Source organism: Malaclemys terrapin, chromosome 6 (assembly GCF_027887155.1).
Source record: "Malaclemys terrapin pileata isolate rMalTer1 chromosome 6, rMalTer1.hap1, whole genome shotgun sequence".
In the NCBI taxonomy this organism is placed as follows: Eukaryota; Metazoa; Chordata; order Testudines; family Emydidae; genus Malaclemys; species Malaclemys terrapin.
In genome coordinates, this window is record NC_071510.1 from 27760754 (window position 1) to 27785642 (window position 24889).

General features: G+C 37.1%; 1 protein-coding gene across 6 annotated transcripts in view; it reads right to left on the reverse strand.

Moving 5' to 3' along the window:
- Window positions 1–24889, reverse strand: part of NFIB (nuclear factor I B) — a 226756-nt gene that overhangs the window by 34599 nt on the left and 167268 nt on the right. For 5 of the 6 annotated variants that reach the window (XM_054031875.1, XM_054031874.1, XM_054031876.1 and 2 more), the window contains exons 7-8: window positions 16241–16372; window positions 12671–12855 (exon numbers count right to left, since the gene is read on the reverse strand). In XM_054031875.1, the coding sequence (XP_053887850.1) occupies window positions 12671–12855; window positions 16241–16372 (317 nt within the window). Of the gene's footprint in view, window positions 1–12670; window positions 12856–16240; window positions 16373–24117; window positions 24190–24889 lie in introns of all 6 variants that reach the window. The other variant, XM_054031881.1, reaches the window with a different exon arrangement.

Here is a 24889-nt window from a genome sequence, read left to right on the forward strand (position 1 = left end):
GCATAGAGCCTAAAGCGTATAACGAAAATACATAACAACACTGCAAAAGCTGCCTTAGCATGGGCCAGTATTCTGCCTTGCTTGGGAATGTATGCAGAACAAGCACCCAGCTGTTTGCTTTCCGCACATGCCTGAAGTCTGACTAATAAAAGCAGGGAAGGCTGCATAAGGGGACCAGAGAAGGAGGCACTAAAATGGGTAGACGCTGCCATTTGGCCCCAGGCCCATCAGAATGTGTCCCTTTCACATAGGATTGAAAAGTGTGAATTCTGTACATTTTAGGAGTATAATGAGCTAAATCAACACTTTTCATGGATTGATGTACAGGATGTACAAGAGCTAGTCTGAATTTAGACCTATGACACAATCGGGGTCAAATTCTACCTTCAGCATACACATCTACCCAACTTTGGGAACATTCTTTGAGCGATGGGCTCATTTATCCAAGAGCTAAATTTGGCCCTAAATACTCTAAATGACCAGAAAACTGTTCTAGTAAATAATAATAAACCAAAAACATCAGCTGGTAACATTTAGCCTGAAACTGTTGATTTTTAATGTGAATTTTAAAGGGCTCTTAAAGTACATAACAAATATAATGCCTACATTTCTGGGCAATTTATTATCAAAGATATTGACAAATCAGAGAGAAACATAGGTTATTAAAGGATCTGAATGGACTGATTTACAAGGAAAGGTTAAAAGAGGTAAATATGATTAGCTTAGCTAGGCAATAATTATTGGTTGTCATGACAACTACAAATATGTGCAGGATGTAAACACAGATGATGATGATGAATTATTTGGAAGTATAATCTGGGAGGTAATGGAAGGAAATAAAGAAAGAGGAAATGTAAAAAAAAAAAAAAAAGAATCAGGAAAAACTTTCTGACAGTATGATCTATTAAACTGGAACAGTCTCCCAAGGGAAACGATGGGGGCCTTTTCCTTTTGGACTTTTAAAACTAGAGCCACTAAATAAACAATAGTAAATATTGACTGGACAAATATGTACAAATAGAGACCAATTCTGCGTTGACAGGAAAGTTCATTAGTTGATCTAGTAGGTTATTTCTATCTCTAAATTCTATGGTTCTGTGATGAAAAGCAACAGGAAAAAGTTACATTAATGACAAGCGGCTGATCGATTACTCCACTAAAGGAAGCAAATTTAAATTCTCTCTTTCTTAACAATGATCATATTGTATTTGGATATCACAAGGCTATGAAATAAAGGACGATCTGACATACAGTTCTAGAAGATCCAGCTACTATAGGATTTATTCTTCTCTTGTGATGTGTGGGCCTTTACTAATGAGAAAATAGACAATTAGGTCTAAAAACAGTTTCAAATTAAGAAAGGTTCTTCTGTACTGAAAACACATTGTTGGTATTCCATGTATTTTCTCTATTGTATCAAACTTTCAACAACTGGATAGGTCTTTTTTCCCCTCCAAATGTGTTCAACCCTTGTGATGTGAACTTTAAAGGAAAAAGAGTCACCACATTAATATATACAAGATGATACACATTGAATACATAATAATGTGATATAAAGATTTAATTACCATCTGATTGGATAGCCAGATTACTTATAAATGGTGAACCCATTAACAAATTATGCAGGTCTTTCCACCAGTACCAATAAAACCTTTATATCACACTACACCATCACATATTCTGCATATGCCATATATTTTACCAACTCCCCGACCCCCATTTTAGCAATATTTTAGTTAGTGTTATTTTTATGGGTACTATTTAAATATCCCTTGGCCTGTAAAATCAGGTGTCTTAATTCCATAAATCCAAAAGTACTGGCCTTGGAGATAAAGGAAAACTGTAACTAACAGAATTTCAGAAACCTCTACAAAATACCTAAAATAGCTTTCCCATCTATAATGCTTTATGATCCTAAATACTGGGATCTCCGAAGAATCATGTACTGTAACCCACTAGAAAGTAGGTATTTAGAAGCTATTTTTAGCTCCAATAGATTGCGATATAGCCGACCTTAAAACAGTTATGGCCTGAATAGTGTAATTTTGATGGGAAAATCCATATTTGTGGGGAAAAGAAAAAAATGATCTGGCTGTTGCTGTCTTTTATTTTTCTTTTTAAAATATAGATGATGTTAGAAGCTGTTCCACAGTTTGGATTGTTATAAGTCATCCTGGGAGAAATGGATTGGATGGCAGAGTGCAAGTGAAACAGTGATAGGTGTTTGATAAATGCAATTTATTCACAGTTGCCACACTGATACACCCTCACATATGTAGTATATATAGAAGTAATATATGCCATTGGGCAATGTGTGATACATGTAACATTTTCATGAGATATGCATGATCAGTCATAACTCATAAAACTACAGCCAGGTGGTAAAATAAGCTCATCCCCGCAGACCGAAAATTCTTATAATCACACATTGCCCATTATTATGAATTTGGTTTTTCTTTTTAAAAGTTGGTGAAAGAGGTTAAATACCGTACTCAGTAATGTGTGGACTGTGCAGATGGTCTGATGGACAGGATTAGTGTGGTTTGAGTTCTTTTTAGTGGCTATTGGATGGAGTCAGGGATCTGTGGGGGGCAGAGTTACCTTTTAGGAATTAGTTTCTGTTATGTATCGAAGAATCAAAAAGAAACTGCTTCAACTGCCTACTAAAAGTGCTTCACTTTTAGTATTAAAAAAAAAAAAAGATTCCCAGGAATTTATGGATTAAAACAGCCAGTGTCATCATCTTCCAAAGCAGCCCTGCATCCAAAACCAGACTCAACTTAATTAAATGGACACAGCTGGAGTCCAGCACAATGTGCAACAATGTATCACCTTTTACTGTTCCCTAGTGATTCTGGTCAACAGGAATGCAACAGCTCACATGGACTCCAGCTTAGTCCTTGTGCAGACGGTCCAAGAAAATGAACCCTTTCTTTGCCGAATTAAACAATGTGCAAAGCACATATTTAATATTTATTCTCCAATAAGCAATAATTTACCTAGATGACACACACAAAATTAACACAGCACACATCCCTCATCCACCAGTCAATTAAGAGTGAAATCCTGGCCTCGTAGGGCGTATCTACACAGTGAGCGGCAGCCCGCACCAGTGAGTCTTAGAGCCTAGGTTGACAGTGGAGGGGGGTGGGCTTCAGAGCCTGAACTCCAGCCAAAGCCTGAACGTCTACTTAGCTATTTTTAGCACCATAGCTCAAAATCTGTGAGCCCAAGTCAGCCAGGGCTCTGAGACTCGCCATCACAGGCAGCAGGCAGACATGCCCACTGAAGTCAATTGGAGATTTGCCATTGACTTCACTGGAACTGGCATTTAACCCTAACAATCCTAAGTAACTTTCTATTTTTGTTTATAAATTTCTCCAAATATTGCCTGTAATAGCGTCTGTATTGTACACAGAAGCTGATGCAGGCCCAATGCAATGCAGGCTGAAGCTCTGTATTGTCCAATGGAGGAAACAAAGCCTTCAAAATTAGGGAACGATAAAACTGTTTTTTTCACGTTTCACTCAGATGGTGTTTCCAATATTTAAGACTCTGATAACATTTAATTTACAAGCAATAATAACTGATTTACATGTCTCTTAATAATGTTATTATTTACACAATATATACCATTGACCCAAGTACTTTTAAATTACATTCATTCCTCTTTCTACTCTCTCATTCCTGTAATCTCCAATACTTGTTTTCTTGGTGCTTTAAAAATGTTCTGCTTTCACATTTTTCTACTTGTTTATCTTACACTTTGCTATCAGAGGTTGTAAATCAGAAAATATGGTTTAAAACTGGCATTGCAAAGATTACTTAGCTAGGGTTTAGTGTGTTATTATTTGGCAACAAAGTGCTTAACCTCTTCTTTTACTTATTTAAAGTTTGGTCTAACCTTAGTTGCAGGTAAGCACCTGGTCATGTAGGTTTTATTTATACCATTCTTCTTTCATAATATCTGAAATTTTTCAGGTATGAATTAAGGACCACCCTCTGATAATCAAGGACCATTAAGAACATAAGAATGGCCATACTGGGTCAGACCAAAGGTCCATCCAGCCCAGAATCCTGTCTACCAACAATGGCCAAAGCCTCATGGAAATCTGTATGGGGCAAACAATTTTTTTAAACTTCATTGTTTTTGCTAGAGGTATTACTACTGAAATCTACTGCCAGGTCTGATAGGGAAAAAAGTGAGCGTAGTCTCACAAGTTCTGTCTACAACCTAAGAACCCACCCACTTATGATGTCAAAATATGATGCTAATTATTATCACCCCCATTTTTCCTTTCATGCTGTGATCAGCAGCGAAAAAAATTAACAAAGCTGATGTTTAAATTGTCACAATTAGGTTTCAGTGTTAACATCTTAACATAAACAGGTCTAAGTGCTCTCAGTTCATAGTGCTCTCAAAGCTATTGTTTCATTCTGTCTGCAGACTCATACTGAAATCACTACATTATTTTACACTGAGTTCACATTTTAAAGGTTATCTTTGCAATTGCAACACTGGCAACATTTTAAACGAAAGTTTAGGTCCTGGAGCACAAGTTGACAGGTATCACAGAAAGACATTGGCTTATTAAAGAAGAATGGTATAAATAAAACCTGTATGATCAGGTGCTTACCTACTTCAAACAGCCTTGTCTAACCTGTGTCTATTACATCTGGCCACCTTGATTTTCTATTGCTCTTATCAGGAACATTTGCTTTTCCTTGTCTGGAGGCTGTTATAAATTCTATGCCATGAGTTTTAAGCCCACTGAGATGGCAGTGTACAGAGGCCACTGTATTTAAGGTCTTTTGGCACGGATCACACTATACAGTCACCAACTCTGTAGCCTGATCAATATTTGGCCACCAAAAAAAAAAAAAATGCTCATGCAAACGGTTTTTATTTTGACTCTTTCAGTTCTACCAAAAATGTGGTTTACAAGATTTTTGGTATCACCATTTTGAAAGGCCACTGTTACTGTGAACTTATTTATTTGAACTGCATCTGACTTGAACAGAAGAGCATTCAAAATATTTGTGCGACATCATTCAACAGATCCACAATTTTGTTTTGTTTGTTCTTAAAAGACAGGGCCATTTCCAGGTTCCAATACAACCTCTTTTGCAGTAGTAGAAAATTATCCCAAAAGGAGATTCTAATTATTTAATATTTTACAAGTAAAAATACACTGCAAACATCAGTTGGGATAATGCAACAGAGTTCCTATGACTTGTACCCAATGTCACTGGAGTAAATCACAGTCTACATAATATAGCAATTGCTAACTGTAAACTCAGATTTGCCAAACTTCAAATATCTGATTACTGGTACTATTTAAATCTGTTTCTTTCCCTAGTTCCATACCCAAAATCTGAATAAAAATTTAAATTTGTATTTATGAAGTTTATGTCTATATCCCAAGACCTTCTAAAATCAGGATGTGCCTGTAACATCCTGATTTTCTATGCAGGAATTTTACACAGAAACTAATAGTCTGTAATCAATATCAACCTCCTTTCATGCAGAATCTCATAGAATTTCCCAAATCCAAATTTAATAACATTGAATCCAACATTTAATAACATTTAAGGCCTGCTTTATCTCAGTTTCTGGAAGCAAAAGTGATTGGCCTTTCAATCCCACATTCAGTTTACAAGATATGGCCACGCTTGTACCTGCCAGTCAGACATCACACCCTAACAGCAGGTCTAACTTGGGATGAATGTGCAAACTATGCTCACCGATACCAGATACCAAATGTCTTTTCAGTCTAAACCCAAGTAAAATTCCTTTTAAAACAATTATATTCTTGGAATTATAACTGAAGAGAAGTTTGGTAGAAATTTTTTGAAGTAATTAATTAGGGCTAGAAAAAAAATCTTAATTCCATGACCTTCATAGGTATAGGCATTTTGGAAACCACTTCTAAGTATTTTAGAAAGAGACTTTCTGCTTTCCATATACATCATATGACCCAAGCTAATGATTAAGTCTGGAGAACAATACATATCTCATTTTTCACCTGCATTCCAAACAAAAACTCTTCAACAGAAACACCAGGCTTCTCAGATATGTTGCCTCATTACTACTTTTATAAGTGTAATATCCAAATAATTGAGCAATCAATGTAATCCCTGTCATAACTGCTCCATTATGTTTTGGAGTACTAGCCATTCTACAGGGAAACTTATTCTAAGGGAACAACCCCTTTTAATGGTTGGGCATAGACAGTATAGTGATGAACACCAATGCAAAACCCTAGAATAGAAAGATTTGCAAGACTTGGTTGAATTCCATTTACTCATAAGCTTCAGACGGATCCAGTTTTGCAAACTTAGGTTTCTCTGCTATGCGTACGAAAGGATCCTTTCTTAAAAACTGGATACTGGCCACAGCCATCCAGGAGTTCACAGTTATTTTATAGTCTCTGTTGATGGGCCTGTGCCAGTCTGCTCTGGAATACACACAATGGGTGCTGCCTCTTCCAAAATTTTATAAGTGAAAGGAAATAGCTCTTCTGTTTTTCTACATCTTCTTTTATACATATGGAATAGGCCACACCTTGCAAAATGTTAGGGATTTTTCAATCAGGGCATATGAATGTTCTATTCTGTCACCCCTCCTGTTCAACGTATATGTGAGCCCAACGGGAGGTTGTGAGATGATGTGGCTGCAAAGCCATCACCACCTGGAAGACACAGCCACAAGTCTCAATTTCATCAGACTCAGATGGTATGGTGTCTGTGCTTTCTCACTGCTCTACTGAATATGAGAAAGTGATTATGCTAAAGGACTGCAGAAAAGGATCTTGAAGGTACCATGGGATGGTATAAACCCAAGAGAAAATTACCACTGTTTGTTCGAGAGGTGTACAATTAAGTATGTGTAGGGTCCCCATTTGCTACTGAAACTGCAGGTTGAATCAGTGCCAATAATGTCTGATTCCATCTATATTTGCTAATACATGCATAATCAGTTCTCTCAGATACAGGTCTCGCTACAGTCATCCAAGCCTTTGTGATTATCCTAATAGATTAATTAATGCATTCTACATGAAGCTAACCTGGAAATCTTACATAGAAGCTTCAGGTGGTGTAGCATGCAGCGGCCTGTCTGCTTGCTGGAGTTAGCTTAGAAAACTCGTTAAACCAGTTCTTGGCCAACAGCATTGCCTCCCTATTACTTTCTGAGAGCAATTTGGGTGTTGAATTTGATCTATAAAGGCTTGAATTCTGTCTGTCTGAGACAGTACCTCTCTCCCTATGCACTGCTGTGATAGCTAAAATCAGCTGGACCACTTGAGCTAACAATGCCCAGATTTAAATGTCACATGGCTAGTTGCAGGTATTCTAGATGAGGCCACCTCAAACCAGAATACACAAAACCTGAGGTCATTGACTTTTAGGATATGGGGCAAGTTCCATCTCTATTTAGTTTTTTGCCTTAAAGGCTGTCAGATGTGTGTTTGCATGTATGGGAAAGGAAGTCTTTTTGAAGATATATTTTGCTTTTGTTTAAAATACATCTGTTGGGTTAAATGGCATAAGTGCATCCAAGAAACTAACAATTTCATGCTTTTTATAAACTAAACATAAGTAAAAGATATAAAAAATACTAACTTAAAATTGCAAATGAAATATTTAAACTGCTTGTCATCAGACTTCGGGGATGACCTTAGATATGCCAATATTTTACATTTACCTCCCAATTACAATTAAAAATATTACACTACCTTTTTCCTCTTCAGCAATGTCTTGTGCAAGGAAAGTCTGATTCAAATGGCCAAGAAGATTCAAAATTCTTAGCTATCAGTAAACGAAAGACCATAGCTACACCAAAGAAACCCACATGAATACACTTTTCTTTTATTGATCTATATTCTATTACAGTTCTCTTTGGAACAAACAGGAAATCCTTTAACTAGCCCAACTGGAGACTAACAAGATCTGAGCCAAACAAGATAACATCCTTGCTGCTAACTTGCTGGCAGTTATATATTGAAGAATCACAAAGCACCCGCCTGGAGTTCCTTAACAATATGTCTATCTTTTATTAAACAAAGAAAGAATATTCCAAACAATTAAGACAGGAAAACAGGCAGCCTTACCACCTTCCAGAAGCTGCTCTTCTCTAGTAGCTCAGAAGTCACTGTCTTCACACAAAGCCAGAGCCATTAATTAAATAAACCCATTTGCAAATCAGCACAAGTATCACCCTTTACTGCTGCCTGGAACTTCTAGCCAACAAGACAACAGCAGGTCACATGGACTCCAGTTTAGTCCAAATATAAGTCATTGATTTCAATGGGAACCGGATCAGATCCTTACTCCTGAAGACAGGAGTTCAATTACACTCACTCTCTGGGATCTGAACTGATTGCCAGTTTACCAAAAAATAGTTTGAGGTTTTACTACTTGTCAGTAGTGCCCTTCATAATCCGGACCCTACTTATTAGAGTCATTTCCTATCCATACTCCTATTTAGCTTTGATCTCTCGATCCCTTAGTTCAGCCTGGAAGAGAATGAGGGTAGTGTTTTCTCATTCTAGGGTTCTCAGATGTTGAACTCTCTAACAAAAGAGGTTTGCAAGGGTATGTCTACACTGCAATCAAACACAAAAGGCTGGCCCTGTCATCTGATTCCGGCTCATGGGGGTTGGACTGGGGAGCTAGAAAGTTGTAAATATCTGGGATTGGGCTGGAATCCGGGCTCTGGGACCCTCCCCTTGTCGGATCCCACACTCCAGCCCAAGCCTGGATGTACCTCACAGAAGCCAGGATGTTCTTTGGAAGGATTCTCCTTGACTGTTTTCTTTGTTGTCACTTTTCTTTTTTGCATCTGTTAACCCCTCCTCTTTACTATTTTTGGTGTTAGCTTAGGAATCATTCCCTCTTGTCTATTGGGGTAGCTTGCATGGTTTATTGGGTTGTGCAGATCATTTTGTTCTGGTTTGTGAACTGTCCAGCACTGTCCCAACTGGATATTGAAGTATTTTTTTAATGCTTTGTATTGATTTAATCATATGACACTCAGGATTATTAATGCATTTTAAATACGGTAAAAAAAATTGTGAGAGTGGACACACACATACAGGCTGAGATTTTCAAAGCCATCTAGAGGATAGGAATGCCCACTTTTCATTGATTTTAATGCAAAATGGATATCAAAATGTCCACACCCTGAACAAACATAGGCATTCTACAGGCAGGTTAGATACATGTGAATTGGTTCGTTTTTTGTAAAGATACAGTGGTGGAAAATCAATCTTATAATGTCAGTGTCAGCCTTAAATAGGGAGGGACTAGCACCCCTTCAGAATAAGCATGAAGGCACCTACGTGCCCTAAACAAATATCAAAAAGGCTAAAAAAAAATCAGTTGCTTAGTAAAAACACATATTTAACTAAAGGTCAAGAAGAACTGGGAATCTTGGGGATATTTTAAAGTCCCCTGTTGGAGGCAGGGGTGCTTAGTGGAGATTTCATTCTATATTCAATATATTTATTTATCTACTCTCCAGTCAGAGCAGATGATAAAAAGCACATATGAGTGGAATACTGAGAGAGCCAGGACTCTCTCTTTTGTTTAGGTACCTCAGTTGTTGCATCATTGTTCACAGCAGCTACAGGGACTGTTTGAACTTCCTGACTGTTCATCACACATAATTTGGAGCATTTAACATTATGTCAAGAAAATTGCCCACTGCTTTCCTCCTGTGGAAACTTATGGGAGCTCTATATCTTTAAACTAATTTTACTTAAAATATTCCATTGAATAGCATGACTGTCTCACTATAATGGGTGCAGCAGTAATGTAATTAATCTCAAAATTGCTGTGGGGAGTACAAGGCATCTCAGTTGCTTGTCGTAACAATCTAAATTAGTGTATTACTGAAAGATGTTGGGGAGGAACAGTTCATTATAGGTAAATGCTGTCAGGGTATCCATTCTTTCTATTTCTAAAGCTGAAAATAAGACTATCATCATAGTTCTTCTTTTGAAATCCAAATGAACATGTTTTGAGGTGGGAAAGTATAATTAAATTTGATGTGGTATTTCTACAGATGTAGCTTTGCATTTTATAATAATTAAATTTGTTTGAATAAAAATTCATGTTTTATTTAGAAAAGAAAAACTGGTTTGGCTCAAAGCATGCCATTGTATCAGAACAATTCTCTTTTGTCACTGAAACTTCACAGACGGCTGCTTCTTTTCACAAGAAAAAAATATTCTTGCTATTTTACAGTTTTACAGGGGACAGATCCTGAAGTTGTGAACAAGTGAAAGTTGGGTTGGGCATGCAAATTCTCTAGTGTACCATACATCTGTGATGGAAGTTTTGAAGAATAAATGTAAGTGTGATACTACTAACAACAATTAAGAAGAAGAAATTGCAAAGAACCATTGGAGTAGAAGATTGGAATACGATATTCAATGTTGTTTCACCCATTCCCCTCAGAAACCAAATCAAACATCAGATAAAATGAAAAACATTCCGCTAATCTAAAGATTTTGAAAGGTGACAAAAGAAGTAAATCAAAGGCAATTTGACCTAGCAATTCCCTAGCGTGCAACAAGACAAGAATGGTAAATGTCTTCAGTTTGCTGCTGGTCTGAAAGCATCAGCAAAGTACAATTTCTCTTTCAAATGAACAGATTAACTTTATATCTGTAGATATTAGAAAGGGAGTTGATTCTTCTTGCAGAAGAGTTCATACAGCTCCTTCTGCTCAATAAATACTCTTCACAACATTAGAACCACAAGAGAGCATGTTCGTAACGTGGTAGAGAGAGAGTGAGATACTTCAGTTAGAAGCTGCATTTTTACCTTAATAATCTGAAGCAAAACATGGAACAATCTAGAGAGATTATCACCTAATCTGCCCTTTTAACATATATAAGAAATTGAAATGTAAGTAAAACAAGCACTGAATAATTAAAGAAATACATAACACTAAGGGCTTGATTTTAATTTGCATAATTTTTCCCTTAATAGTGCCTAATTAACACATCAGTTTGAAAAAAAATCTAATAGAACTCTAAGATTTTCCACACTGAATTAACGTTTAGGACTTTTAATGGATGTCTTAATTAGACTTTGTTATTCATGGAAATTTTACACAAATTAAAATCAAGTCCTGTGTGCACTGTTCCCAGCTGAGTTTCAGCAAAAATGCTATATGGAACTGAGAGACTTTTAATCCATGCACTGACAACACTTTGTAGTGTTAAAGCTGACATACTCCAATTCCACTGTTTGATTTAAATAGCATTAATATTATAACCAATAAAAATCACACTATTTTCACTTTTCCTTCCAAAGTAAGTTGCAAATGTATACATCAACATATTTTTTTAAAATATGAAAAAAACTCTGCAGCTGGATCCAACTGTTAGCCAGTGGGGCCCAAAAACCAGAATGACTTTTTGAACAGCTTAGAGGGGAGCCTTATCTGTTATTCAATATACAAACTTTGATTCAGTCCGAAGTTCTATCGCTGCAGTGCCTGAAACGCATGCTGAAAGACCTTTCTTCAATCAGTTGTGCTAAACATATTTATCAGAACAATTTCTTCATGTTCATCTCAGTTGATAAAGTCAGTCTTTTAAGAATTTTGGGGGGGGCATGGGGAGATGCTTTGAGTGGATACACTGTCATTTCAGCAATTTTGTGACAAACTATGCTCCTGACTCTCTCTCAAAACATATTATAATGTGAGCTTCAACACGGGTCTTCACAGGAGCATTTTAGACAAGGCAGCAAAATCAGAAACCAGACCAAGCAGTGAAGATTACATTACACTGACATTGGAAATATTCCAAGTATTGACAGACCAGGACTCAGTTGCAGTTCGTCTTATAGCAGAGATCACATGTTAATGCTATGTGCTGATTCTATCGTGAAAAACGCTCTTGCATAAAGTCCTTTACAAATTATTCCTCTAATGAAAACCACATTAACTTTGCATGTGAGAAACAAGTTTGATTCAATATAGCTGCCAGAAAGCACAACTGCTGTTGCATGCTCTTTACAAAAGGAAAAAACAAATCTCTGGTTCTATGTGACACTCATTACTGAAGTGTTTTCACATCTGTGCAAAGAACTGTTAAATATCTATGAAACCTTGGAAGTATTACCCTGCCAGAGTTTATCTTAATAGTTTGTCTATAAATATACTTGTATGTTCAGTTTGTGTGCATGGTGTTTACATTAACACATTCCTTGCTCCTCCCTGAAGCAAGCAATTCATCTGTGTTTTACCACCTAAAGCAGAGGTGTGAATTACTGTAATTTTTCTCCTAGTGTCACACTCCTTTGAGCTATCTACCAATCCTGCAGCCCTGCTGCACACAGAACTCCCACAGAAGAGTTCTGTGTGCAAGAGGACTGTGGGATGAGGCTATACTCTGTTTGTGCTACTGGATCATTCAGCACAAGTATCTCTCTTATGCTCCACAAAGCAACAGTGAGTGGATATAACTAATCTGCTCCAACACTCAACCCTCGTCATCCAACCATGTTTAACTGAAATACTTGCTGAATCGCTTATGTTCAATATCCCAGAGTGCTATGGTAACTGGACTAGTGAGATGTGATCAGCGCAAAGCACTCAAGAGGGTACACATTCTTCATAGGATTTCTTTCAGTTTGTTTATTTTTACAGTACCTGGCTCGTCTGTGGACTGGACGGGTCATAAGAAGGTACATAATTCTTCAGAGTATCCTGAGGATTCAGATGGGGAGGATATCTGATCGTTGGATGAGAGAAGTAGCTAGACGGGGCAGGAGGGAGAATAGCTTGTGCTGGAAATGGCAATGGCGAAGGTGGGGGTGGAGTTCTGGTTGAGATGACTGGAGAAGATAAAATAAAATGAAAATTATTTAGTATCTTTTCCTGTTTCTTGCATAACTTTTTGCCTGTGTATCACAGAGAGAAAATAAAAGTTAGTCGTGAATTGGCATGATGTATTTCTTATCTACAATATCCTTAAATCCAACCTCTCATACCCTCCCCCTTCCCTGCAGTGCCCCAGGGAATGGATAAGTGCTGTTATTCCAAATCCATATATGCCACATTTTGTTTAGTTTTTTTCTGGATTACATCATCATTAGATTTAACTTTTCTTTAAATGCAACAATGATTTCCCAGCAGGAAACATATTTCAGTTATAAAGTCTTCGTCTCAAGAGCCCAGATGAATCAAACAAATACGTAAATAAATAAGTAAAACCCACATTTTTTTCCACAGCAATTCAACAAAGAAGAACAAAGTCACTGAGTTCTTAGAGACAGCCAGTGATTCCTCACTGCATTGTACTGTACCTGTCTCATGTGGGGACGGGGGCAATAATTACTAGGCAATAATGCCATGAATAATTAGCTGACCATTGTGAAAATGCTAATGAATGTTCAACTTCAGGGCCTGGGAAACCATTCCACCCAATGAAAATATCTCTGGCAAACAAAAAAGGATCTATCCTATACATATTTTCTTTGCATTATCTTTCTTCCCAGCCCCCACAAACACACACTTCTCTATCTATAGACTACAAGTAATGTCTAAACTACCAGCAATGTTTTCACAATGAAAGGAATGTACAGAATGTCCTGTTACCGCCGAGGCGTCAAGCCAGAAGTGGAGATTGTTACATTATTACAATATATAAAAATCACATTCCACTCTTTATTACACATCCAGAGGACACTTATTTTGTGCCTTATTAAAAGGAAAAGTCTGACTATGGTGGAGATGGGAGAAAAGAGGTATGCCTCTATTTTAGGACGTGTTTCTGTCCAAGGACGTGTTTCTGTCCAAGATATTTTATAAACTGCTTACCACCTTGGTACTTAAGGTCTATCTCTCCCTCTGTACAATGAATTCTGATTCTAAACTGTAGCAGCACCAGCACTGCATTGGCAATAGCTTTACACATCTCCTCTCCTATCTTTTACTTTTTACTTTTTAAAAATACATTTTATTTTAAACTTGTTGAGCTGGGGATTAATAAAAGTGAACTATATAATAAAAAGGCAGCAGGATGTTGTTGTGGATGCTTACAAGTCCCAAAGCACATCACACAGAGACATAGTATCTAATTTTCAAATACTGTTGGCCACATAGGATGCCCGAATCTGGTATTTGACTGTCCTATTTAAATGCCCAAATTTGAAAATTAGGCTTAGGCTCATCAGCCTTAACTCTAATTATCTTTCATTTCTCAGCTGAAGTCAGAACCGAGGTTTGCTATCTACCTAGTGATACTATACACAAACAATCACACCCACGATGGTGTCTCTGTTCTATGTATTAGAGATTTATAAAAGCAATTTAGTCTGAATGATAGCAAAGGGGTCAATATTTGATAAGAACTTCTAGATGCAGTTCTCAAAATAAGTTGGGAATCACAACTACCAGTGTTGCATGTGAATGCTGGAGGATCTATGCTCTTTCAGGTCTCCCCCAAACAGTTCCTAGATCTCCCTGACTTTTGTCTTTCTCCTTGGGAACAGTGGCTGGTGGGTCTGCTCCACCATCTGATGTCTTCACAGGCCAGTGTATCCCCCATTCCTCTTCTTCCAATGCTCCTCTCTCCTTATGCTGGTTTCCTCCTATTTCCTTCTCCCCTTTCCATCTGTTAATCACCACTGTTTCTTCTCTCCAGGGCCATTTCCTTCATTTCCCATTGAAGCTATTGAGCGTGGAATGGGGCCAAATAAGGTAGCCAATGTCTGTGACAACTTCTATACAGGCTCTGCTACAATAAGAGATGCAGACAAGTTTGCAGTGGAGCAGCCAGCGAGGAAAGGCAAAAGTGAGAGCTGATTGAGAGGCAGTCTCTGTAGCTAGCAGCTTCCACCGCTGTGGTGTCAGGAAAAAACTGCAGTCCCAGGGACTCCAGGACTGAGAGCAGAAATTTGGGACAGTTCTATTCAAATCAAGACTGTTGGAAAGTAAGTAGTAAATTTACAGAATTACTATGTTGGTTGTTATTTTATATTGTCACTTAATATATAATCTAAAAAGTGACATATTAAAAAAAATATAAGGTTTTGATTAAACTATGGGTATGGTCAGAAAAATAACTATGGCAGCTTCTCTCTCAAGAAATTTACTCCAGAATCAGAGTCATATCTTTTCACTTTAATAACAAAGGTAAGTTACTATTTTTTTATACTTGTTAGGCCTGCAGAACCAACTCAGCTACAAGAGAGTCTCTTCTGGCTCATGCATCATATACAGTATTATTAATTAATTTCTGATTATAGAATCCTTCCACAAATCAGAAAGAGCTGAAATTGACTTCAGATCCCAGAGTGGGTTTGCTGGGCTGGATGTTAGAAAAAAATAATGTCTCTTCACTTGTAAACTGAATAAATATGAACATGAAGTCATTGAGATGGGGGGGAGGACCATGAAAGAATAACTTTTGAGAGAAGAACTGCATTTTAAATCTATAAAAGCAAAAATATTCAAGTCTGATTTAACACTCCTTACTCCACCCTATTGTATTAAAGGAATATTATATAGTACATGATGTTAGACGACCCACCAATGAAAGAACACTGCCGTGCCAAAATTTAAAGTAGGGAGTTAAGAATAGAGGATCCTACAAAAACCATGCTAGAAATGCCCACACTATATACTTGACAAGCCATTACAGCTCAAGGGCCATAGTTTCCCCTTAATTCATGCATGCAACTCACATTAAGGTCAAAGGGAGGTCCGTGTGGATCTACAGAAGTATATGGTGAAAAAAGGTTTTATAGATAGTGGCTCGCTCGCTCTATCTACCCCAAAAGAGGCATCAGTATCTAATTCATTTTTTAATGTGGGTGTTCAACGTTGTTTTCTAATTTTGAGGCTTCCTTTATGTATGGCATTTCATGAAATCCTATTAAGGCATGTGAATATAATATGCTAGTTAGCAAAAAATGGGGGAGGGCTTATTTTGTCCTGTGAGTTCCTTCATTTAGGTTACATATATTTTCATTCACAGGTTGGTTTTAGCTTGACCATTTCACGCCATTCTGAAGGGCTACCTGAGCTGTCTTTAATGAAGATTCCTCCAAGGATACCCCAAACTCAGCAACATACTCAATTCTCTTTTCATTTGTAATATACATGGGAGTAGGTCCATAACAATGACTTCAACAAATACATCATTATCAGAGGGTGGGAAAGGAGCAGAAACCAGATAAATATGGAGGGTTTTCTTCCTCCTTCATATGTCCTCACCACTGTGTGCAACTCCTGGGATTCCTGGATGGTGATGCTGGGGGAAAGTGCTCAGTCTCGGTGAAGAATCCTGAGGAGATGTGGGACTAAACAAAGGCTTCTCAGGCTTCTTCATTGTAGGAGAAGACATATCTGCAAAGGAAATATAAGAAAACAGGAATGTTAACCTAGAGGCCTCTTATTCCATTGCACGACACGGCATTTTGTAAATCATATACTTTTTATGTTTATGCTACTTTTGTAAGTCCTATTCAGTTATCCTACTCCACTGTGACTGATTTAAAATGATTGGTTTCCAGCATAGGCATGAACAACAGTTCACTGGTCTTTGGCGTGCAGAACAGAAATTGCATTCTCTTCATACCAGACAAGCAAGAAAGTAAAGAAACCCATGACCTCACCAGTTCCCTAGATGTTTTGCAATTCTACAGTACACCATATCCACTTAGCTGATGGGAATTTTATTGTAATTTTTACTGGAAATCTGCAATCACATGTAGAGTAATCACAACAAAAAATCCATTTTAAAGTATTTACTATTTTTAACACAGAAATCCATCCTTTTCTCTTCCAAAAGCACAGTGACATTCCTAAAAATGCAGGATACATAAGCGCCAGTATTCAGATTCTCTGTTTTTCTAGTAGGCCCTTCCCTCCTCTCCCTGCCAGTTTACATCCCAACAAAAATCTCTCTTAATATGGAGATAGCACAATGGCCGTGAAAAATGAAGAAATGCTATTCTAAATGATAATATAACAGTAAACACATTGTATTTTGTCTGAAAGCTTAATTAACATTAATTATTGTACTTCAATCTACAATTAAATCCTTTCCCCCATTTAAATTATTAATTGCACATATTTATAGCATATACATCACCATGGGGTATGGATTCAGCTTGAACTCAATGGCACTACCCATTTGCTTAAAGTTAAGCTCATTCGTAAATACTGGTTTGGGACCATAATGCATCTGCGTTTTCTCTTCTATGCAGACCATGCTATTTTCATTCATGCCTTTGTCACCTTCAGACTAGACTACTGTATTGTGTTGTATTTGTTGCTACACCTTAAATGCACTTGAAAGTTGAAGGCAAGACAGCCCTGTAAAATAGAGTGCCTCACTTTGAGCTTATTCAGACAGTTCTTTATGATCTGGGGGGAGTTTAAGATGTTGATCTAGAAAACCTTACATATGCTTAGGACCTTTCTACCTGAGAGTCTGATTCCCTCTTCCTGACTTCTACCACTGCTGAGATCTGTGAAGACCACGAAGCTGGATCCACCTTTATATAAAAGAGGGAAGCTGCTGGCAGGGTGTTTTCTCTGAGGGCTCCTATTTTAGTAATATGCTTTGGTCCAAAATAGCCTGAATTTAAGGATCTCCAGAGCACAGCGCAAGGCTCATGTTTTTTAAGCAGGCTGCTGAAGAAGCAAATTTTGTCCAGGGGAGTATACAGGGAAAGCGATGACATTGTTTTATTTCTTTGTTGTATGGTTATTCAGTATTATTATGCATTATGACAGTTGCTGTAGGTTTTGTTTACACTGATCTATTGTAATTTTATATTATTGTTAAAGGCACCTGAGTAATTGGTCATTTTAGAAATGTAAATAAACAAAGTGCTATTTGAAGGGAAATAATAACAAACATTTTATTTTTCTACTTGTAATAGCCTCCCTATAGCAAGGACAAGAGTAACAAATGGTTAAGGTTTGGATTATATAATTTATCTGATAAACTACATACATTTTTTTTAAATTGCTTCTAGTGTGGTGAATGAGTCTGGAATAGGGATTTTATAATCCTATAATAAAACCTGCACGTTCGCTCATGATTTTAGGATTATTTCATTTTTTAATCAAATGACTGCACTAGCATATTCATTTCTTAAGACACTTGTTTCATCTAAGCACAAGGACCTTTGCGCTACTGCAGAAGAGGGAAAGCAGTTACATCTTTACAAAAGCCATTGGACAAAATTAACCAAACATTTGGCTTTGGACTGGGACTCTTCCATTAGTGTGTAGTCTACCACTGCAAAAACAATCCAACATTATTGTCTGAAGAAACAGACAAGTGCACTAATGGCCTATAGTTGCAGCCTTGACTAACACATTGCATCCATCACTGGCTGTCACAAGACATATCAATAACTGAACACTTTGATAAGACTCTTTTGGCAACACAATTAGTTTATTCTACCATATGTATAATATCACAAAAAAATACAAAGGATTGAATTTGATTTTTATTTTGAATATTGCAGCTAAACTTCTATGGGGAGGGAGATGATCACCCCCACAGAGTAGGAGGTTGGGAGATCTTTCACTTAAGTAAAACTGCATTCAACAAACAAACTTTTGAAGGAATGAACTAACTTCTGCTGAGAGATTTTGCAAATGTCTGCAGATCTAATTTCTGGAATACAACAGAGATTTAATTTAGTTTGTGGCTGTTACTTCATCAAACAAGCCAAAGCTTTTTTTTTTTTAAACCAAAATATTTAAATTGTTTGAAAGAAGAATGTTATATGACTTGCAACGTAATCAGGATTTCCACTAACCCCCAAGTGGCATCCCTAATTTGAAAGAAAATGTACAGAAAAAGAAATTGGTGAATATTAAAACCTTGTGGATTGCCTTTAAAACAATTGTAGTTCAATACATACAGAGTAGCATAAATTACAAAGCAAAACTGAATACAACCATGAGACTATTAACACAAGAGATTATTGTCTCTGAATGAAGGTGAAAGCTATTGGGAGTCAATATTGTACATCTTTTGCTGCAATATGAACTCCCATCACCCAACCAAACACAGATTCTGTATTTTAAAGCAGAAATGCCTGCCACACATGACACTACAGTGAAGTACTTTTAGAAACATGACATAAACAGCATTCACAACTGTGAAGACCGAATAGCTGAAATACATGTAGCAGCTTCTTTGTTAAAACAATGTACTTAGCATTGTGAAGTAATTCAGATGGTCATTTCCCCTCTTGTTCTCCCCTTGTATGCACTGACATCATAATGGAGCTTTCATGGTCTATTCACCATGGAATAACAGATGCAGCCTACAGGAGAGCCGGAACAAAAACTGTTTGTATAAGTTATAGAGAGAGACTACAGTGGTCTCCTCCTTGACCAAAAGGACAGGCTTCTAACTCTGCTAAGAGCACATGAGTTTCATTTTCTTCAGAGGTTTACCAGTTTGGAAAAAAATACATCATTACATCTTAGGAAGGGCAGTTTTTTATTATCCTTATTTTTTTCAAATGTTCACGGCCTTTAAATGCAGCAAAATTAGCTAAGGTAATCTTACGAGTTCATGTAATTTTTAATTATAACTCCAACACTTACTAAATAAAAATAATTGATATTGTTTTGCTTTTAAAACATATATGTTCTCCAAGAGTTACATTTTTGTTCCTGTAGCTTTAGTTATACAGTGATAGTTAGGTAACCAAGTGATGGAAAGAGAATATAAAAACAGGCCTATTTGTATTTTCTTCCAAATGCTCCATGACATATGCTTGAAATAAAATTGCAGTTTTGAGAATGAAAATATAACATTTTTTCAGTTTGACTTATTTGTACTGTGTTGATTCTTTGAAAAATACTTAGCACATGAAGAGGAAAAAGTACCAAAATCAGCAATGTATATCAAACTACTCTGTTTATCATAATGTTCTATCGACATGAATCAGAATAACCCATGACCATGTCCTGCTTAGAATTTTCATAAAATTTTAATGTAACATGATTATTCTTTTAAGAATTCACATTCTGTTCAAATTATTCTTGCATAATATCCTCATGTTATTGCAGAGATACAACAGATACATGCCCAGGCTGAAGCATGTTATACATTTTAAAGCATCACATGAAAGAGATAAAGGCTTATGAAAATACAAAGAGTTAGATCAACTCATCTCCCAACAAGGTAATACCATCTACAAAGGAAGGGAGAACAGCGTTGCTGTGAAGCCCAGCGTATGCAGCCTGCTCATCGGCAGCTTGCACAAATGGTGCTCCAGATGTATATCTGTTCAAGTCAGCCCAAGGCAACAATTTTGATCAATTCTAATGTGATAAAATGCTGCAGGGAAAGTGTGCAGAAACGTGTTTACGTCAGCCTTTAATTAAACTGTTGTTCACTTCCAAAGAACCTTAGGAAACACTAATGAGACATGAGTTTCAGCAATTTCCTCATCAATGCAAAGACCCCCTCTCTCAATCTGAAGCAGCCTGTCATCCAACTAGCTCCCTAGATAAATGTCACATGGCACACCAATCGGTGAGCCACCTGTTAATAGAACTTTGCTGGAGTCAACTGGTGATCCGAGGCAAGTTCAAACATCCATCTGTCTGCTTTAGACACTTGCTCAGTTTTCAGATACAGCTCAGCAAGATGTTAACTTTTCTATAATGCTGGTGGTGCAGCAGTGTGAAGAGATGATTAAGTAGAAATAGGGAATAAATAACATTAAATCTATTTAATCCAATTTATTCTCTAACACTTCTTATTTATATCTTTATATCATAGCTTAATTTAGCTAATCTTTCTTTGCAAGGTACACTCCAGTGGACAGCAATCTGTTAGAAACGTTTAGAACTCAGTTTTAGCATTGCCTTGAGAAATCCAGATAAGAACATCTTCACATTATTGTTTGTGTACTTTACAGTGAAAGATATGAAATCAATAGCATTATTTTAAAAAATAGAAAACTTCATGCAGCTAGCAGGAGCCAGGGACTTTTGAAAATCTCTGGAGCGTTTAAATACAGAGGACGGGGGTGCACTGGACCAATTGGCTAGCTCAGTCTCCGACTCCCAGCCATGGAAAGACAGCAAACCTGGAGTGTGGGCAGCCCCACCCCCCAATCTTGCCACATGAGCACCTTCACATTTCCCCAACCACATCACCATCACCACCACCACACACACATACACACACACACACCACCTTATTTTCCAGGCACCATCTTACAATCCTGGCAGCCCATTCAAGATTCCTCCCCTGCTGATTATAGGGAAGGGACATTTGCAGGTGATACTGCTAGTGTCGGATTGTGATCTCAGAATATATCCCTTCTACACTCTATTGGTCCTGAGTCTCCACTGCTTGCACCTTGAGTCAAGTACACCTCTGCAAAATGGGTGTAAAATCTTACCAGATCAGAATGGTCGTGTTTCACATCCACTTTGCATAGCTGTAAATGGCTACAAAAACTGAAGAATCACACTCATTGAGTTCAGTGGTATTACTTCTGATTTACACCAGTGTAAGAGAGCAGAATCAGGCTCCCAGCTTCTTTATAGGTTGGGTGTAATGACTACAAGCCTGATTTTCAGAAATGCTGAGCTCCTACTGACATCAACTGGATTTGAAGGAGCTCAGAAATTCTGAATATCAATTTTGAATTAAGCAGAGAACACAGACAATTGTTACCATATCATGTCACAAGCATAAAAGTTCACTTCAAACATACAAGATTAAAATGGATTCTTTCTCGCTATTTTATTTTATTTTTTTAAGACAAACAACTCCAAATAACTTGATGTCTTTCTGGGATAGGTGTAGCAACTTTTTCAGTGTCCACCAAACATATGATCTTTCAAGGGGATTTTGGAGGTCTATAGATGAAGTTAAGATAGACAAATTTTGCACAATGGTTGTGGACTGCTTTGTGTTCGAAAAGGAGCCTGGCTGGAAGTTTGAACAGAGCTATTCTGCTGAAATTTTAAAAATTGGTGCCAGATCTATTTTTGCTTCTCTGTCCATCTTAGCATAGATAGAAACTATGAGCACATTTATAACTAAATGTAGACTAGGATAACATATCTTTAATATGCACACACTCATTACTCTCCCATCAAGGAATTAACCCACTTTCTCAGTCCAAATGCTTCTCATCAAATTAGAAGCGAGGGCCTTGGCTAAAATGGGCTTCTGGGTCAAGCCCAATGTTCTGACATCATCTCCCTCTCTTTGGTAGCTGAATACATTTCACTCTGTAGAAATGTTTTCTAATCTAATTTCACTTTTTTTAAAATTTCTGTAGGGTAAAATGTATTCAAATACCAAAAAGAGGAAGATAATGTAAAAACACTGGGCTTGATCTAAAGCCCATTGCAGCCAATGGGAATCTTTTAGATAGGAGAGACAAATTACTCCTCCATTTCCCACTCACGTGCAAAGTCCCATAGTTCTGAATCTCATTATCAATCTGTTGTGCTTTCCAGTCTCCATATTTTGTTCTTTCAATATTTGTATGTATAAGCAATCATCAAATACACCAGTACTTTGGTTTTTAGCTTCTGCACCATATATCCCTGCCCTGCCCTGCCTGGAAGATCTGCTCTTGTAAGGAGATACAGTATCAACATTTTACAAAAATCCTATGCTGATGGGCAGTATATTTTGAGGCTTATCAACCTTAAAACAGGGGGGAAAGTAAAAATAAAATATTTTATCTGAATGAGGTGAGCATGAAGGAAGGACTGAAGGAATGTGATATTTTACAGAGAATTTCAGTGCTGCTGTACAGAGGGTTTGCTCCAGTGCTCATCTACACAGTATGTTTAAAGCTGTATTTATAATCCCTCATATTGCCCCAATACATCAAACTAGCACAAAATGCCATGGTATGAACAAGTATAGATGGATTTTTACTATTATGGGTGGTCAATCACAAAGAAAAAATGATGTAAATATCCTCTGATTAAAGCACAGTTTAATCTAATTTTTACTTGTAAAGTAATGCAGTATAGTTCCTGACATTTTGCATAAATATGTATATTAACATTTGAAATGTATAATTTATTGTATTATTAAATATGTGTCAGTGCACCCAGGGACTTGGCTAAGCATCTTTTTAAATTATTATTTAAATCTATTTCTTTTTAATTTGGTTGAATTAGGATGAATGTTGTTTATTGTACAGGAAGAGGAAGACAAGGAAGAAATTGTTCTCATTTTAAGTGTGGAGGAATAATATGAATAATATCATGTATGTACATATATATGTATCCCAAAGTTATTTTAAAAAATCCTTAAGAATATGACAGGACATACGTACTTAATCCCATAGCAGTTGTTTGATGGTGTCATGTGACTTGTAAGTAATTAGCTGCCATATTGAAAAAAGGATCCTTTTATTTACATTTACATTTATTCCCCACACTAAGATTACTTTGAAAGCATGGCAAACTGCTGCAAGAACAGTGTGTGATAATTCTGTATCTATTTCCTACAAATCTCCCTTCCTGAAGACTAGCACTCTGTTTTATCATCAGAAAGCAATAGCAAACTTAATGTTAATGGGGTGGAATTACTTACTGTCACATCATAATTTAATTTATGATTTTGACTCATGAACAAGGCTGTGTCAGGTGGGAAACAAAGTCATTGTTCTACATACAGTGTATTTTACTATTATATCATTCCTTAGGGCAGTAATGTTAATCTCACTTTAAAAAAATATATACTAAACCCAAGCCCACAAATATTTATCATGTTGTTGTTACATAAAACAGTTCTGCCAGTATGCTGAAACCTCTCTGAAGCTCAAACTACCCTAGAAGACCTTATTAAAACATAAAACCCCCTCACATTATGAGAATGCATCTTATAGAAAGGGGACACTAGATATACAGGGAAATTTTTTTCTTTACTCTTCAGAAACATACTTGTCTATTCCATCATCCATCAATCATCCTTTAAGTGATTTTATTCCAATGGACAGGCAATGATAAAAAGCATCCTGGGAGGCTGTGGGAAAATCTAATTAAAAGACCCAAACAAATTGTACAGGACTTTGAGTATATTTTAGTCATTTATTAAATAATGGTATAGGTAAATCACTAACATTCATCATGACTCCAGGGAAAAGCTCTTGGCCACAGCATCTTATTAGTGCTAAGAATCCAAGGAACTTGGCCTATAAAATAAAATCAATATTGTAACCTTAACTGTAAGAGTCAGAAAGACACTGGAAGATTTCTAATTTAACAAGATTACAGATGAGTTTTGAGGTAAGACAATTTGGGGGAAAGCTATTCATTTAAAAATATTCATGCCAAGACGTCTCAAGGTTTTTACTCTTAATATTATTATAATCCATATTTGTAGCAGTTTAGGATTATTTAACAGATGTGGTACATTAGAGGATTTATGGGAAAATCTGAGAAGTGGTTTGAAATGCCAATGAAATAAAATCATTAGACTTAGGTTGAACAAAATTACAATTTGACAGCATGATGGTTAGCATGATGGTTACAAAACGGCGACAAATGTAAGGAGATTGTTGGCCCCTTACTGAAAGTTAGTGGGGGATTTTGGTTGGCCTTCTCCCAGTACCAAAAGAAACGGGAAGGGCGGATTAGAAATCAAGATCCTGATACTGACAGTCCCCAGGGTTAATGGGGAGGGGCCAACGCTCTAGGGCAGCCCTATTGACAGGGCAAGCCTGGGGTCCCGTCCTCTGCTGGAGCTGCCTGAGCCAGAGCAGGTTGACCTAAAGAGAGAGCAGCAGCCTGAGCTGAACTGGAGACAGAGCAGCAGCAGCCTGAGGGAGCCTGGAGCTGGGGGCTGGAGCAGTGTGGAGCCAAGTGTGGTGAGCAGATGGGAAGAGTGGGGGG